This window comes from Otolemur garnettii, unplaced genomic scaffold (genome assembly GCF_000181295.1).
Source record: "Otolemur garnettii isolate 467f Iridium unplaced genomic scaffold, OtoGar3 scaffold00264, whole genome shotgun sequence".
Taxonomy (NCBI): domain Eukaryota; kingdom Metazoa; phylum Chordata; class Mammalia; order Primates; family Galagidae; genus Otolemur; species Otolemur garnettii.
This window is the reverse complement of record NW_003852659.1, coordinates 725,263-741,322: the sequence shown is the minus strand read 5'-3', so window position 1 is coordinate 741,322 and position 16,060 is coordinate 725,263. Positions and strand designations below refer to the sequence as shown.

Below are 16,060 nucleotides of genomic sequence, written 5' to 3'. Positions count from 1 at the left end.
TCACCCCTAGGGTCTCAACCCAGGCTTCTTCCTGACCTCTCAGCCCCTAGTCCATCCTACAGCTTGCCCCATCTTGTGAACACCATCCCCTGCTCAAAACCCTTCCCTGATTCCCCAATGCACTCTTAGCTCTGTAGCCCACCATTTGAGGCCTTGCATGTTTCCTTGCCCACCTCTCCAGCCTCATCTCTCACATCAACCCTCTGCATTCTGGTCCTCCCTGGTCTACTCCCAAGCTCTCCCATCAGATTTCCTGCTGCCCTCCAGCCCCTCTCCCTGGAGTTCACTTTCTACCTGAGGCACCTGATAGCACCCTCCATAGGACAGAATGAGAGAAACAGCCTGGGCAGGAAAGAAGCTCTGACTCTCAGTCCTTACTTTTCTGCCTCCTGCCTCAGTTTCCATCTGGAAACTGACTATTTATTTATTTTGAGACAGTCTCACTTTGTCGACCTCAATAGAGTGCCATGGCATCATAGCTCCCAGCAACCTCAAACTCCTGAGCTTAAGCAATTCTCTTGCTTCAGCCTCCCAAGTAGCTAGGACTATAGGCGCTTGCCACAGTGCCCGGCTATTTTTAGAGATGAGGTCTCACTCTGGCTCAGTCTGGTCTCAAACCTGTGAGCTAAGGCAATCCACCTGCCTCAGCCTCCCAGAATGCTAGGATTACAGGCCTAGAACCTGACCATTTTAGACATCCAAGACCCCTTTCCACATCAGCCTTGCCCCCATCCCCTACTCACATACCTGCCTTAGCTCCCCATGGTCCATCAGATAAAATCCAAGCCCCATCTTGGGGTCAAGAATTGGTGACTGCCAGGCTTCCTAGGCCACAGGGCTCTCATTCCTCTTCTTACCAGGCCTTGGTTCATGCTGTTCCTTCTACCCAGAATAACATTGGCCCTAGAGGGTGTGCAATCATCCTTCAACTTCTTGCCTAGGGCCCTACCTTTTATTTCTAAGAGAGGTCCCAGAAATACAAGGGACCCAAACCTTGCTGCATTTCTCCCACCTCCATATGGCCCATGGCTCACATCTGAGCTGCAAACTGAAATGCCCATAGGAACCAGACAAGAGACCCATAAACCAGGCTTCAGCCCTACTCCCAACACAAACCAACTCATGGAAACATCCTGACAGCCACATCTTCCAATATTCCCAGGATCGGACCATTTCTCACCATCTCCACTGTCATCACCCTGGTCAAAAACACCATAGTCTCCTGTTGGGACTGTACCAGTAATATCTTTATCACGAAGTCCCAGTCCATTCTCAGCACAGCAGCCAGAAGGACCAAAGAAAACCTGTCACCCGAGGCCCCTTCACAGCCCAAGTCCTTACCAGGGCCACTAACCTCATCTACCCCCTGCTACCTCCAGCCTTACTGCACCTCAGCCTGGCAAGCATGCGTCTATTCCAGGCCTTTGCACATGTGGTTCTCATCATCTACACGACCCTACCCTCAAACACCTACACAGCTCACTTGCTGCAACCTCCAAGTATCTGTTTGTGCCAATCTAGACCACCCTGAAATAGGTGCGTGTGCCCCCCCCCCGCCCACTCCTCCAGGGCACCACCACCTGAAACACATTTGCTTTAGCACCAGATGCTTCCCTTCTACAAGGTATTGGGTCTTTGCCTGTTTTGTTTGCTACTGTCACACCAGAGGGTAAAACAGGACCTTGTAAGTAGAATGTGACCAGCAGTTATTAAAGAAGAGGTGACAGAATGAACAAATCCCCCATCTAAGACAGCTTCTACTCAGCTACAGTCAATTGTTGCCATGCAGGCAGGACTGAAAGCTCATAGCTTCCTTTTTTTTTTTTAAACAAAATCCAAAACTCCTGATATTTATATGTAAAGTGCTCAAGTTTAAAGGTTGGCAATTGTTTCAAAGGCACTGATGGCCTACATAAGCTCCCAGCTCAACATTCACAGCCCCCAGGGTCTTATCTGGCTGATCCTACACTGTCAGCCTCTCCACTGACCACCTTGCCCTGTGATGATACCAGCCCTGGCTTGAGACCTTTGTTCCAACTGGACACTCCTCCTGAAGTTCCCTCCCAACACCTGTGAGCATCATCCCTTGGCACTCCACCCAAATGGCCCAGTGGTTTGGTCATGGACACGCAGAGCCCTTGAGCACAGAAGCAGGAAATAGTGCCCTACCTCTGGCTGGGGCACAGTCACTGAGTGGCAACTTCACAATTTTTATTTGAGGTGCCTGTGCTTTGTCTCGAAAATACCTTCTCCCCCTGCCCCAGACAGTGGGTTGGGAGGGGGCAGCAAAAAATAGAAGACATCCCTCCCTATTGCACATGGACCCTATATACAGCCCCACCTGGCTGAGGCCAGTGGGGCTCTTGGCACATTCTTGGATCCCTGCTCAAGAGGGGCAGGGGTGATTGGGTGGCATCACACGTGAGGTAGGGACCTCTGGGCAGCTACTCTGGTCCTGGCTACTGATCCTTGAGCTTCTTGGTCCTCAGTTCCTTCCTGGTCCTATCTCCAGCCCTGGTCCCTTCTGGCGATGTTCCCCTTACCTGAGTGGGCCTCCCACCTCCATCATGGCCTCAGGTAGCTCCCTTGGCTTCTGGGGACTGTGCTCGCCTCCTAGTCCAGAGATCCCAAGAGGAGGTTATGGCTTCTCAGAGACTTTCCCTGGAGCCCTGTCACTCGTGTTCAAGTGGGGGAAGGGGTGCATGTGACAGAAGCAGCTGTATAAATACGGGTGTGGGAAAGTCCCCCAGAGTCACTTGGAAAGTTTGCTGATGACACGGATCAGCGCTGCATTCTCATCCTTGAGACGCTGGTTATCAGCGCGGAGGTCAGACAGGGCCTGGGGGAAAGGACAAGGTCAGCTGAGTGGCTCTGGCAGGCTGAGCCCCTACCCACCCTCGTCCTCTGCTCGCAGCACCCCATGAGGGCCCACCTTTAGCTCCTCCTCCAGCTCTGCAGCCTTGCGCTCCAGGGCCCGTCGCTCCTGGAATGAATGGGGAAGGTGAAACAGTGAGGCTAAGAATTATGGGGAAAGCTGAGGGACAGCTTAGAACAGCAGTGTGGCTCCCTTGGTTGACCCTTGTGGGTATAAGGCCAGGGATACCTCTGGCACCCATCCCAGCTACCACTACTCACAAATCTCTCCAGCTCTAGAAGGGCCGGCCTCTCAGCAAAGCGTTCCTGCCTCTGGTGAGGACAGAGAAAGACCAGGAGTCAGGAAGGAGAAGCGAAGATCACAGTAGGGAATTTTCAGGCCGTACCCTCAAGGTCCTAGCCCCACTCCCCCGAAAAGCTGAACCCAGCTCAAACTCCACTTATCACTCAGACTCTGTCTCCCTAAGGTCCCACCCTCTTTTTTTTTGAGACAGTCTCACTATATCGTCCTTGGTATAGAGTGCCATAACATCACAGCTCACAGCAACCTCAAACTCTTGGGCTCAAGTTTCTCCTGCCTCACCCTCCTGAGTAGCTGGGACTACAAGCCTGAGCCAGGTTCAAACCCACGTGCCCCAGTGTATGTGGGTGGCATCCTAACCACTAAGCTAAGGGCGCCCAGCCAGGTCCTACCCTTTCAAAAGCTGAGCCCAGTTCAGACTCCCTCCAGAGTCAGGCCCTGCCTCTCAGAAGCCCTAGCCTCAGGCCTCATTGCTCACACACCACCTTCTACAGACTCTACCGCCCAGAAGCCGAAACCCCACCCCTCTCTTCGCCCCCATTGCTCAGACCTCACCTCCTTAGTTCTTGGCCCCACCCCCTTTGCTCAGACACCACCCCCAACCAGGCCCTAGCCAAACCGCAAGCCAGGAAGAGCCCAGCCCAGACCGCCCCTCTTATCTCAGGCTCTGCCTCCCAGCGGTCCCTGCCACATCCAGGGCCTCGGCCTCTGACCTGCGTGGCCCGTTCCAGCTCCACCTTGAGTTGTGCCAGCCGCAGAGTGGTCTCAGTTAGGGCCTCTCGGAGCCGCTCATTCTCCCTGCGCAGCTCCACATACAGCTGAGGGCAAAGAGGAGGCAGGAGGTCAGGCTTGCCAGCCCTGGGTACAACAGGTTGGGAGAGGCGGGACAAGGCGGTATGAGGACATCTAGCAGACAGAGCCACCCAACAGGAGACAGTAAGGCAGGAAAATAAAGGGTGATAGGGATGGTATTAATGGCACCAATGGTGGAGTGGGAATCCCGAACCTTTCGGAAGCCTCCATCAGGCTGCTCTGATTCTGGCTCAGAGTCTGGGTTGAGATTCTGCTGCCTGCGGGCTGAGGGTCTGTACTCAAGAGTGCTGCGGAGGGTAGAACATGGTCAGGGCACCTGCAGCCCCACGCACTGCCCAACCCCTTCCCTGCCTCCGCCCCTACCTGGACTCCAGGCTACCGGATGCCGGCTCCGCCTCCTCCCCCTGAGGATGATGGGCTTGAGAGTGTGGCTTGGCACATTTGGGATGGGGTGGTCCCACACCAGGCCCACCCTCAGCACCAGCTCAGCCCACCTGAGCCCCTCACCTCCGCAGGCCCCCGCCACTCCTTGCCGACCTTGTGGTGCTCCCCAGCAGCATGTGGTCCCTGCCCCTGCCCATCAGGCGCCTCTGCTGGGGGAGGGGCAGGAGTCAGCCCAAACACCTCTGGAGGGGGCCACCTCTACAATGTCTGGTTCCTGCACCCAATCCCTCAGGAAAAGAGGAAGACTTCATGGGACAAAGTGGGTTGGTCCCTGGCAGTATCTTCCCCAGAGAGCAGACCTCACCTCTCTGGGCAGGGCCGTCAGCAATCTCAACTCCAGGGACTCGGGGCCTGCGAGAAGGTTCCTACCAGAGGGGTGGAGGCAGAGTCAGGCACAGGGACCCTGCACTACCCACTGCACCCTCATCTAACCCGGCTTACCAGGCTGTGCAGGGACTTCTCAGGGTCTGGGGACTTCCCTGCAGCCTTCTCTGCTTCCTTCAAGTCTGTCAGAGTCACACCCTGGCAGGGAGAGGAGACAGTCAGAGACTGTCCAGAATCTAGGACCCAAGCCCCTCCTCCCTTAGATCCAGAGGTCCTTCCTAGGCCCTCCTACCCCAAACTTAGGGGTCCAGGCCCCCAGCCCGCCCACTGCACCTGTGTAGACCTCCGAGACTGGCGCATGAGGCGGGAGCGAGCTTTCCTCTGGGATTCAGACTCCTCATCTCGAACAGGCATCTGGTAGGTCCTGAGCAAAAGACCCGCAACCTGAGATAGGGTCCCCTGGGCCCCTATTCCCCCATGGCTGACACCCTTCGAGGGCACATTCTGTCAGAGAGGACCTCCTCTCCTAGAAGACTCTCCCAGAAGACTCTTAAGAGCCCACCCAAAGCCTTGGGGACTCCTGTGGAATGTGGTATCTCCCAGCTGGGGAGGTTATAGCTTTCTGCCCTGGCTTTACACACCTCCGACGGTCTCGGGAGTCCACTGGGGCCACTGAAGAGGCTGTAGGGACATTTGACTTCACTGGGGATTCAGGCTCCAGAATCCTGGGGGGAGGAGCAGCACTATCCAAGGGAGGATCAGGCTTGGTAACCTCAGACCTGAGTGAATTCATTCAACAAATATTACTCGGGCTCACGCTATGGGCCCTGCACTGGAGATATAGCAGTGAACAAAAGAAATGAGTTGTCTCTGTCACAGCAGAGTCAAATGTAACAGAAAAGACACAAACAGCCATGAAGAGGCTAGCAGGTTACCGACTACCTCAGAAGCATAAAGCATATTGGCAGCAGAAATAGAGCAAGAATAGCAATGGAGAGGCTCAGGCCATGCTAAGGACTGGAACCAGACTGCTCCCACCCCCCAGCCCAGGCTCTTGGCACTCACAGGGCAGAGGGTTCCAGCACCTTCCAAGAGGGGGTCGGGGTAATCCTGGCAAGACGGAGCTCTGTGGTCTGTAGAAGAGGGGTGGAGCAGGTATTCAACTGGGTTGAGGCCCTGATCCTCTCCACAGCACCCTACTCACCTGGGTGGAGGTCCCTTCCAGCCAAGAGGATGAAGCTGAACGCTGCAGCCCCGTCCCAGGGGCTCCTTCAGCTCCCCACCTTGCTGGGGGTCCCAAGGTCCCAGAGCTCCCTGTCTTCTGGAGGCCAAAGTGCCGGGAGAAGGGGGCTTCTCCAGGCATCTGGGGAAAGGAGGAAGTCTCAAATGTAGAGAAAGGGTCCCTCATCCCAGACTGTAAGTGTTAATCCCCCAAAGGACTGCAGCAAACTGCCATCTGGTCACTTGAGAGAAGTGCAGCCAGACTCACCTTGGAGCCCTTAGGGCTGGGGGGCAGAAGGGAAGAGACTCCATTGAGAGCCCTGGGTTCCGTGGGGGCTGACCCTGTTGTGCAGACACGTGGGGGAGGTCACAGAAGATGCCACTGGCCTCCAAGGACCAGAGAACCCAGCCCTCGTCCCTCAGATCCAGAGTCCAGGCTCTGGCCCCTCACCCGTGGGAGCTTCTTCTCCCTCATCCTCATCCTGGATGGGGGGCTCCCCAGCCCCACCAGGCCGGCGTTCCTTGGACAGATCCTGGAGGGAAATCTTCTCACGGCTGCTCAGACGACATACAGAGCTCCTGCTGGGAGGGGGCGGTGCTGAGACCCAAGCTGAGGGATCAGCACCCCGGGGGCTTTTCCTGCCATGTACCTTCTGTGTTTGCTGGGGAGAACTGGGGGCTCCTGTGACTTGCTTGGGGAGCCTTCCTTTCGGTTCCGAAGCTGTAAGGAGGGAAGCAGGCTGCTGGGAAGAAGGAACATACCCCAGCCCCTTGACACCACCACACAGCATGCCTGAACAGCACAGAGCACTTATAGACCCTGCAGATTTTCCTGAAGATGGCAGCAATTCACCTGGGTCCAATGTGACTGGAGAGGCCACAGGCAGGCACCGCCTATTCTCTCTCCCCCGTGGGACACCTCCAATCCCATCCCCAGAAGGTCTTACTACCTCCCAGGGTGACCTGCTCCCTGACCCTGTAGCACACTCAGGACACTGGCCAAGCCTCCTGAAGCCTCTTCCTCCTGGTGGCCTCCCAGGCTGCTGCTGGTTCTCACACCTCCATGCCTCTGCAACTCCCACCAGGATTCCTGCCATCTGGCATACTCTGAGTATCTGAATACTGTAGCGCTGCTCATGGCTTCCAGAAAGAGTCCTCAGACACCCAGCCCGGCTCTCATGAGCTGTGTTTCCTGCCCTCCCCCACCCAGCCTTTGCATATGCTGTTCGCTCAGGACCAGGAGAATACCCTGGCACCCAGGGAAGAGTCTGAATTCACCAAGCTGGAGCCGAGACTGTTCTAACCTGTGTCTGGCAGCCTCAGCATCACTACTGTCAACCCTTAAGAAGAGATTTCTGCCCACCTGCTCACTCCTCAGAAACTCTAGGCTGGCCTGGGATGTGTTTCCTGCGAGCCACTAGTGTTTCCTGTGTGCCAGGCAGGAATCTCAGTGCTTTTGTTCAGTAACAAACAGCATAATCCACATGATACCACATGTGATCCTCACAGGGTAAGGTGCTGCTTTTACCACTCCATCTTATAGAGGAGGCTGCGCCCCAGAGAGTAGCTGCGACTACAGCTCCCACAGCAGAGCTGGGATTCTGGCCCAGGCAGACTTAATCTTTCACTTCACAAGAAGGCCTGCCCATGGCTAGGTAGGGGACATCTTGGCAGTGACAAGCCTAGCCTGAGTCTAGGCAGACAATCCCTGTCTGAATCCTCCTCCTGTCTCCCGGCCAGGCAGCCAGGAAGCTCTGTGGCTACACATCAGTCCATGCCCACACAGGGCATCCACCAGGGCCAGGGGTGGGGCAGAGCAGATCCCTGGGGCAGTGGGTGTCAGAAAGTCAGGGGACACAGATACCCCCTCCCCAGCCTCCTCCAAAGAACGGAGAGAGAAGAGGGAAAGCCTGGGCCTAAGACTTACGTCCTCCTGTTTCTGGGCCAGTTCCTCCAACAGGCTCAGCACTTCCTCATCAGCCAGGTCACAAGGACGCTGCCCCTAGGGGGTGGGGCAGAGAAGGGGAAGATAAAGAAGGAGACACAGGGCCCCCAGCCCCACCTTTCCTGGGCACCTAGCCCTCACCGCGTGGGTCAGCGAGTCCATGCCCCCTCCGTGCTCGGCCAGCAGACGGCAGGCATCCTCCACACCCCAGTGGGCCGCCGCGTGCAGGGGGGTCCAGCCATCCCCATCTCGGAGCTCTGGGTTGTAGCCAGCCTGAAGGAGAAGCCTAGGGGCAAGGGGTCTCAGGGTTAAGGGACTATGGGGGTTCAGGGTCAAGAGCCACAACAGGGACCTGGGCTGAGGGCTGCTTTCCACTGGTCATACTGCTGCTGCAGCTCCAGATGTCACAACATCAAAACTGTCCCAACCTCCCCACCACCACAGTGGTCTCTCTGCCACCCAACCATGCCCTTCCCCCATGTCTGCTAAAAGTTAAACCCTGGCTCAGCCAGTGACCTCTGAAACCTTCCCCTTGTACCAACAGTGGGTTCTGAGGTGGCAGCCCCAGAGGTGAGTGGTGCAGTGTTCCCCTGCCACTCCCAAGCCTGTCAAAGGATGGGGACCCCCAAAGGGGCCACCTCTCAGCAGTAGTATCCCAGGACCCCAGCTGGCTTAGAGCAGTGATTCCCAACCACCACAATGCTGCCCCTCAGGTGACATGACCAAGGTCTGGAAACCTTGCTCTGCCCCTACTAGTGCAGGCCGCAATGCTGCTCAGCACCCGGCGGTGTCAGGACAGCCCACAGCACAGAATGGCCTTGCCCAAAATGTCACTAATGCCAAGGTTGAGAAACCCTGGCTTAGGCGATTTTCTGAAAATAATAACCACCTTAGACCCTTCAATTCAGGGACAAAGCAGGGTTCTAAGTCCAAGGAACGTCTCTAAACCCAGCTCAGGGTAGGATGGACCTATTTTTAGAAAAGAGAAATGAGGTCTGTGTCAGTGAGAAAAAGCTAAAGAAAACTGGGAGCAAATGGGCAGAAGGAGATGTTTATAAATAAACCTCTTTAACACAAGGCCCTCTCTCTGGCCCGGCCACCCTAGCCCTCACCTTTCCCATGCTGCACTGCACTCACTCTGCCCTGGCCAGCTGGGCCCCCACCCTGGGCCTCCTCACTTACAGCTGTCACATGCAGGCCCTACTGTCTCCTGACCACCAAATTTCAGGCAGGCCCTTCTCCAGCACACACACCTCCCTATTTAGATCCTACTAAGCTAGCACTTCTTAGTTGGGACAATGCTATCCCCCAGGGGACATGTGGCCATGTCCAGAGACATTTTTGGCTCTCACACAGGGCTGCTCCCAATATCCATGGGGCAGAGCCCAGATAAGCTGCTCAATATCCCGCAGTGCATAGCAATAACTAATCCAAACAGTCTGTCTATCTGTCTCCCCATGAGACTCTGAGCTACAGGTGGGCCCAGATCTGTTCATCCTGTGTCTCCAGCTCCCAAAAGACTGCTTAGCACACAAAAGGTACACAGAAAGTAAGCACTGAATGAATAGTGTCAAATAAATGTATACCTCTATTCTGCCACTTTAACAAGAGGCCAGTTACATTCTTTTAAAAATGCAGTCAGCTCGGCGCCTGTGGCTCAAGCGGCTAAGGCGCCAGCCACATACACCTAAGGTGGAGGGTTCGAATCCAGCCCAGCCCGCCAAACAACAATGATGGCTGCAACCAAAAAGCTGCCGGGCGTTGTGGTGGGCGCCTGTGGTCCCAGCTACTTGGGAGGCTGAGGCTGGAGACTCGCTTGAGCCCAGGAATTGGAGGTTGCTGTGAGCTTTGATGCCAAGGCACTCTACCCAGGGGGGCAGCTTGAGGCTCTGTCTCAAAAAAAAAAAAAGATGCAGTCAAAGAGTCTGAGTGCAAACAAGAGCACACACAGAGGGCAGTGATGAGATTAGTCAGTGACTATGTCTAAGTCCAAATGCTTCCATTCCACAGCAGAGTGAGGCTGCTTATACACATCTATATACCCAGCTCTCTTTCTACTCCCCACCCCTTTTTTTGGCTTTGTTTTTTGAGACAGAGTCTCACTCTGTAACCCTAGGTAGAGTATTGTGGCCTCATAGCTTACAGCAACCTCAAACTCCTGGGCTCAGATGATCCTCTTACTTCAGCCTCCTGAGTAGCTGGGACTAAAGGCACCTGCCACTGCGCCCAGCTAATTTTTCTATTTTTAGTAAACAAGGGATCTCACTCTTGCTCAGGCTGATCTCAAACTCCTGAGCTCAAGCAATCCACCTGTCTCAGCCTCCCAAAGTGTTAGGATTACAGGTATGAGCAACCACACCCAGCCTCCTTCTCCCTTTAATAACAACATTTGACTTCTAGCTGGACACAAGGTCAATCGGCTGAAGACAGATGTCCCAGTGTCCCTTGCAGCTAAGAATGGACAGGTGACAAGGGTCTGGGAATGGGATGTCAACACTTTAAGTGGTTCACACAACTTCCAGATTGTTCTTTTAAAAGGAACAAACATTTGCTCCCTTTGTCCTCTCCATTTTTCTGCTGCCTGGGATGCAGATACAATGGCAAATGACAATGCAGCCACCTGGGACTCGGGGCGAGAGGCCATGGGAGAAGAGAAAAGCCTGTAGGGCTGGGCATATCACAGGGCCTGGTCTTTTACTATCTAGTCCCCCCAGCCACAAGAATCAGTTCAGGGATGGGCAGGTGACCAAGGTGGCCCAGCAAGCAACAGGGTTGGGACTTTTGTTGGAACTATGGAGGACAAGGTGTCCTACATCCACAGCAGGTGCTAAGCAGGTGGGCTATATGCTGGGAGCTATGCAGGGTCCTCTTAAGTACCTCGCTGAAAGAAAAAAAAAAACCTGCTGAAAATTAATCAACACTAAGGTGAGCAGAGAGATGGAGGGATTCTTCTTAACTATATGTTCATACTAAAATACTAGAATAATATGTATTATCACAAGAGAGAGAAGTAACTGAAAACACAATGCAGAGCCTGAAGATGAGAACTGGAACCAACTACATCAACAGAAAAGGAGAAGGTAGTCAAACAGAGACAAAACAAGACGTAAGACTGAGGTGAGGATGACAGAAAAGGACTATCTACTACAGCAATTTTCAATACATATGCAACCTAGTCTTAAAATCTACTAAATTAAAACTGACAGAACCACAAGGAGAAACAGGCAACATCCACAATTGTAGCAAGAAATTTTAACAACCCTCTCATATCACAGTCAGTGATAGAATAAGCAGGGGGCAGTGAGGATAATATGTGGAAGGTTTAGGTTTAAGCAGCATGATTGCCAAGCTGACCTACTAACCCATAGATAGAACATAGTACTTGACAACACCATTCTTTTCCAGCTTACAGATTCTGGAGTGTAAGTCCAACCTCAATAAATTTCAAAAGGTGGAATCATACACAATTCATTCTATGACCATAATGCAATTAAGCCAGGAAATGAGTAACAAAATAACCTCCAACTCCTGGGCTTCTCTTGCCTCAGCCTCCCAAGTAGCTGGGACTGCAGGCACCCACCACAATGCCCAGCTATTTTTTGGTTGTAGTTGTCATTGTTGTTTGGCAGGCCTGGGCTGGATTCGAACCTGCCAGCTCTGGTGTATGTAGCTGGCACCTTAGCCACTTGAGGCACAGGCGCCAAGCCTAAGGACACACTTCTAAACAAAAGGGGTCAAAAGGGAAAAGATTACAAATCGGGAAATGTTTATGCTGAACGACAATGAAAAACACTACATGTCAAAACTCATGGGTACAGCTAAGGCCATATTTAGAGAGAAATACATGGTCTTAGGTACATAGAAAAGAAAGGGAAAGTATAAGGTCTAAGAAGAGAACAAATTGGCCCAGCTCACCTCATCACCTCAATGTAGCCCTTGGCAGCAGCCACGTGCAGGGCAGAAGCCCCAGTGCGGGGGTGCCGGGCCTCTGGCATGGCACCCCCATTCAGCCAGCACCTTGTATCATGAAGCAGCAGTTCTTCCTCTGCCCGTTTGGCTGCCTCCACATCCACACCTGGGAGGATGAGAAGAAGCAATAGATGGGTCTCAAATCCTATTGTCTGGTAAACCTAGGGCTACATCCAGGACTTTCCTGGTCCTAGGACCCTTATGTACCCTTTTTGACTCAGAAGGTTTGGGCTAGCTCAATGGTTTCCCAACTATGCTATGTGTAGTCTTGGGTCCCATTAAGAGTTTGAGTCACTGCTAAGCTTCTAGAAAATAGAAATGACAGGCCTTTTCCCATTTCAACCAGGGATTCACCTTTATTATTAATATAAAACCTGCCTAAAATTTACTGAGTAAATCCAATGTTTTATTATACCTAACTTCTTCTATCACTACCAGTATAATCCTTAACACAGCATCTTCATACGTTTTATCTCTATTATCACTTTTATCACCCATGAATAGGATGAACTAAGCAAAAATCAACCAAAGTATTCATGTCATTAAGGCAACAGCTTTCTCCGCACATAGCTCAGTGAGTAAAGGCACCAGCCACATACACAGAGAGTAGCGGGTTCAAGCCCGGCCCGGGCCTGCTAAACAACGACAACTACAACAACAGAAAAAAATAGCCAGGCAGGTGGTAGGTGCCTATAGTCCCAGCTACTTAGGAGGCTGAAGCAAGAGAATCGCTTAAACCCAAGAGTTTGAGGTTGCTGTGAGCTGTGATGGCAGGGCACTATACCAAGGGGGACATAGTGAGACTCTGTCTCAAAAAAAAAAAAAGGCAGCAGCTTCTTTCCTACTGAGGTTTTAGTCCCTATTAGCAAACGTGTTACCAAAGCAATCTGGTAAACGCAAAGCTTGCTACCCATGAGTCAGATTCACTGCATTTGATTGCTGCATGACATTTATAGATGCAAAAGGTAAGTTGTGACTTAAAATTATCAAAACATGGCTAGTGCTTGGCACCTGTAGCTCAGTGGCTAAGGCACCAGCCACATACACCAGAGCTAGTGGGTTCAAATCCAGCCTGGGCCTGCCAAACAACAATGACAACTACAACCAAAAAATAGCCAGGCATTGTGGTAAGCACCTGTAGTCCCAGCTACTTGGGAGGCTGAGACAAGAGAATCGCTTAAGCCTGAGAGTTTGAGGTTGCTGTGAGCTGTGACGCCCGGCACTCTACTGAGGGCAACATAGTGAGACTCTGTCTCAAAAAAAGAAAAACAAAACAAAACACGGGTAGGTATGGTGGCTCACACCTGTAATCCCAGCACTCAGAGAGGTCAATGGAAGAGAATCACTTGAGCTCGTGAATATGAGACCAACCTGAGGAAGAGTGAGACCCTTCACTAAAAATAGAAAAATTGGCCAGGCATGATGGCAGGCACTTGTAGTCCCAGCTACTTCGAGAGGCTGAGGCAGAAGGATCATTTGAGCCCAGGCGTTTGAGGTTGCTGTGAGCTAAGCTGAGGCCATAGCACTCTATGGGCAACAGAGTGAGATTCTGGGGGAAAAAAGAATTATCAAAACAGGTAGCCTTCTCGAGGTCCAAATCTTATGTGTTGACTATAACTGAGAATATTCTTTTGTATGCTACAAACTCTTGAGACAGCAAGTAAAAGTTGTATTTTCTAGAAATGTTTACTATTTTTCCTGGGAAGGTTGTTTTGTCTATTATTTTTTTCAATGGTGAGATTTTTCTTTTCTTTTTTTTTTTTTTGTAGAGACAGAGTCTCACTTTATTGCCCTCAGTAGAGTGTCATGGTGTCACAGCTCATAGCAACCTCCAACTCCTGGGCTTAGGCAATTCTCTTGCCTCAGCCTCCCAGGTAGCTGGGACTACAGGTGACCGCCACAACACCCGGCTATTTTTTGTAGCAGTTTGGCCAGGGCCAGGTTTGAACTCGCCCCCCTTGGTATATAGGGCCAGCATCCTACCCACTGAGCCACAGGCACTGCTCAAATGAGATTTTTCACCCTTACCAAAACACTACATAGGGCTGGGCTATCCTACCAACAGCCACAGCCATGCCAGTTATTCCACATAAGCACTTGGATGGACCTAATACACAGACATGTTGTGAATGTGAAGTGTACTCCAGACTGCAAAGCACAAAAAAAAAAGATAAAGCGACTCACAAATTGTACTTGGGTCCTGACTACATGTTGAAATGACAACCTTTTAGATATATACTAGGTTAGGCTGGGCGCCCATAGCTCAGTGGTTAGGGTGCTGGCCACATGCTCCAGGGCTGGTGTATGTGAACTTGGTCTGGGCCTGCTAAACAACAACAAAAAAAATAGCCAAACATTGTGGCAGGGGCCGTAGTCCCAGGTACTAGGGAGGTTTAGGCAAGAGAATCACTTGAGCCCAAGAATTTGAGGCTGCTGTGAGCTATAATGCCACAGTCTCTACAGAGGGTGACAAAGTGAGACTGTCTCAATTTAAAAAAAAAACAAAAGATATGCTAGGTTATAGAGAATCTATTATTAAAATTAACTCTACTTTTTTTAACTTTCTAAAATGCACCCAACTTGAAAATTTTATGGTATTTTAACTTATTCTTTTTGTTTATTTATTTTGTAGAGACAGAGTCTCACTTTATCGCCCTCGGTAGAGTGCAGAGACGTCACACAGCCCACAGCAACCTCCAACTCCTGGGTTCAGGCGATTCTCTTGTCTCAGCCTCCCCAGTAGCCAGGACTACAGGCACTCACCAGAATGCCGGCCATTTTTGTTGTTGTTGTTGCAGTTCAGCTGGGGCCGGGCTTAAACCCCCACCCTCAGTATATGGGGCTGGCGGCCTACTCACTGAGTCACAGGCACCGCCCTATTTTTTTTTCTTTTTTGAGACAGTCTCACTATGTCACCATGGGTAGAGTGCGGTGGCATCACAGCTCACAGCAACCTCTAACTCTTGGGCTTAAGCAATTCTCTTGCCTCAGCCTCCCAAGTAGCTGGGACTACAGGTGCCCACGACAATGTCCAGCTATTTTTTGTTGAGTTGACATTGTTGTTTAGCTGGCCTGGGCCGGTTCTTCCCCGCCAGCCTTGGTGTACGTGGCTGTTACCATAACCACTGTACCTACAGGCACTGAGCCAGTCTTAACTTTTAATTTATTTTGCTTCTCAGTCAACTCAAAGATATAATGAAAAATTTTAATTACACTTGTGACTTGAAATGGATTCCCGTGGTGGCGCCTGTGGCTCAAGGAGTAGGGTGCCAGCCCCATATACAGGGGGTGGTGGATTTAAGCCCAGCCCTGGCCAAAACTGCAAAAAAAAAATTCAAATCTTTACTGTATATTTTGGAGCAGTGCCTGTGGCTTAAAGGAGTAGGGTACCAGCCCAATATGCCAGAGGTGGCGGGTTCGAACCCAGCCCTGGCCAAAAAAAAAAAAAATAAGTGGATTCCCATTAGATGATACTGGGGAAAGAACTCCCATATACTACCACTCTGCTTGAAAAATTAAAATGTGACAGAGCCAACAGAAGGCCTCCCCCTCCCAATTTCATTCCACTCCCTCCTGCCCCCAAGCTAACACAATCACAAATTTGCTTTCATGAACATGTGCTTTGTTATACTCTTACCACATATATCATAAGGCTGGGCAAGGTAGCTCATACCTATAATCTACTTTGAGAGGTCAAGGTAGGAGGATCAGCCTGGACTATACAGCAAGACCCCATCTCTACAAAAAAATAGAAAAATTAGGCTCAGCACCCACAGCACAGTGGTTATGGCACCAGCCACATAGGCAGAGGGTGGTGGGTTTGAACCCAGCCTCGGCCAGCTAAACAACTGCAACAAAAAAACAGCCCGGCATTGTGGTGGGTGCCTGTAGTCTCAGCTACTTGGGAGGCTGAGGCAAAAGAGTCACTTAAGCCCAAGAGTTTAAAGTTGCTTTGAGTTGTGATGCCACAGCACTTTCCTGAGGGTGACACAGTGAGACTCTGTCTCAAAAAAAAGAAAGAGAAAAGTTAGCTGGATAGGGTGGCACAAGCATATATCCCCAGCTACGTGGGAGGCTGAACTAAGAGGATGGCTTGGCTCGGCGCCTATAGCTCAACCGGCTAAGGCGCCAGCCACGTACACCCAAGGTGGCGGGTTCGAATCCCCAGC

The 16,060-nt window shown here is 51.7% G+C and overlaps 1 protein-coding gene across 3 annotated transcripts in view; it reads right to left on the bottom strand.

The window, feature by feature from the left end:
* Positions 1 to 2,190: 2,190 nt before the first annotated feature.
* Positions 2,191 to 16,060, bottom strand: part of PPP1R12C (protein phosphatase 1 regulatory subunit 12C) — a 22,664-nt gene continuing 8,794 nt past the window's right edge. The window contains exons 4-22 of one of the 3 annotated variants that reach the window (XM_003802916.3): positions 11,838 to 11,997; positions 8,064 to 8,208; positions 7,905 to 7,979; positions 6,628 to 6,698; positions 6,429 to 6,556; positions 6,246 to 6,319; positions 5,961 to 6,119; positions 5,822 to 5,889; positions 5,398 to 5,535; positions 5,090 to 5,180; positions 4,874 to 4,954; positions 4,737 to 4,797; positions 4,496 to 4,581; positions 4,352 to 4,392; positions 4,182 to 4,275; positions 3,889 to 3,993; positions 3,136 to 3,186; positions 2,933 to 2,983; positions 2,191 to 2,839 (exon numbers count right to left, since the gene is read on the bottom strand). In XM_003802916.3, coding sequence (XP_003802964.1) covers positions 2,753 to 2,839; positions 2,933 to 2,983; positions 3,136 to 3,186; positions 3,889 to 3,993; positions 4,182 to 4,275; positions 4,352 to 4,392; positions 4,496 to 4,581; positions 4,737 to 4,797; positions 4,874 to 4,954; positions 5,090 to 5,180; positions 5,398 to 5,535; positions 5,822 to 5,889; positions 5,961 to 6,119; positions 6,246 to 6,319; positions 6,429 to 6,556; positions 6,628 to 6,698; positions 7,905 to 7,979; positions 8,064 to 8,208; positions 11,838 to 11,997 — 1,766 coding nt within the window. In that variant the 3' untranslated portion in view covers positions 2,191 to 2,752. The remainder of the gene's footprint in view (positions 2,840 to 2,932; positions 2,984 to 3,135; positions 3,187 to 3,888; positions 3,994 to 4,181; positions 4,276 to 4,351; positions 4,393 to 4,495; positions 4,582 to 4,736; positions 4,798 to 4,873; positions 4,955 to 5,089; positions 5,181 to 5,397; positions 5,536 to 5,821; positions 5,890 to 5,960; positions 6,120 to 6,245; positions 6,320 to 6,428; positions 6,557 to 6,627; positions 6,699 to 7,904; positions 7,980 to 8,063; positions 8,209 to 11,837; positions 11,998 to 16,060) is intronic. The other 2 variants (XM_012813468.2, XM_023508687.1) reach the window with 2 other exon arrangements.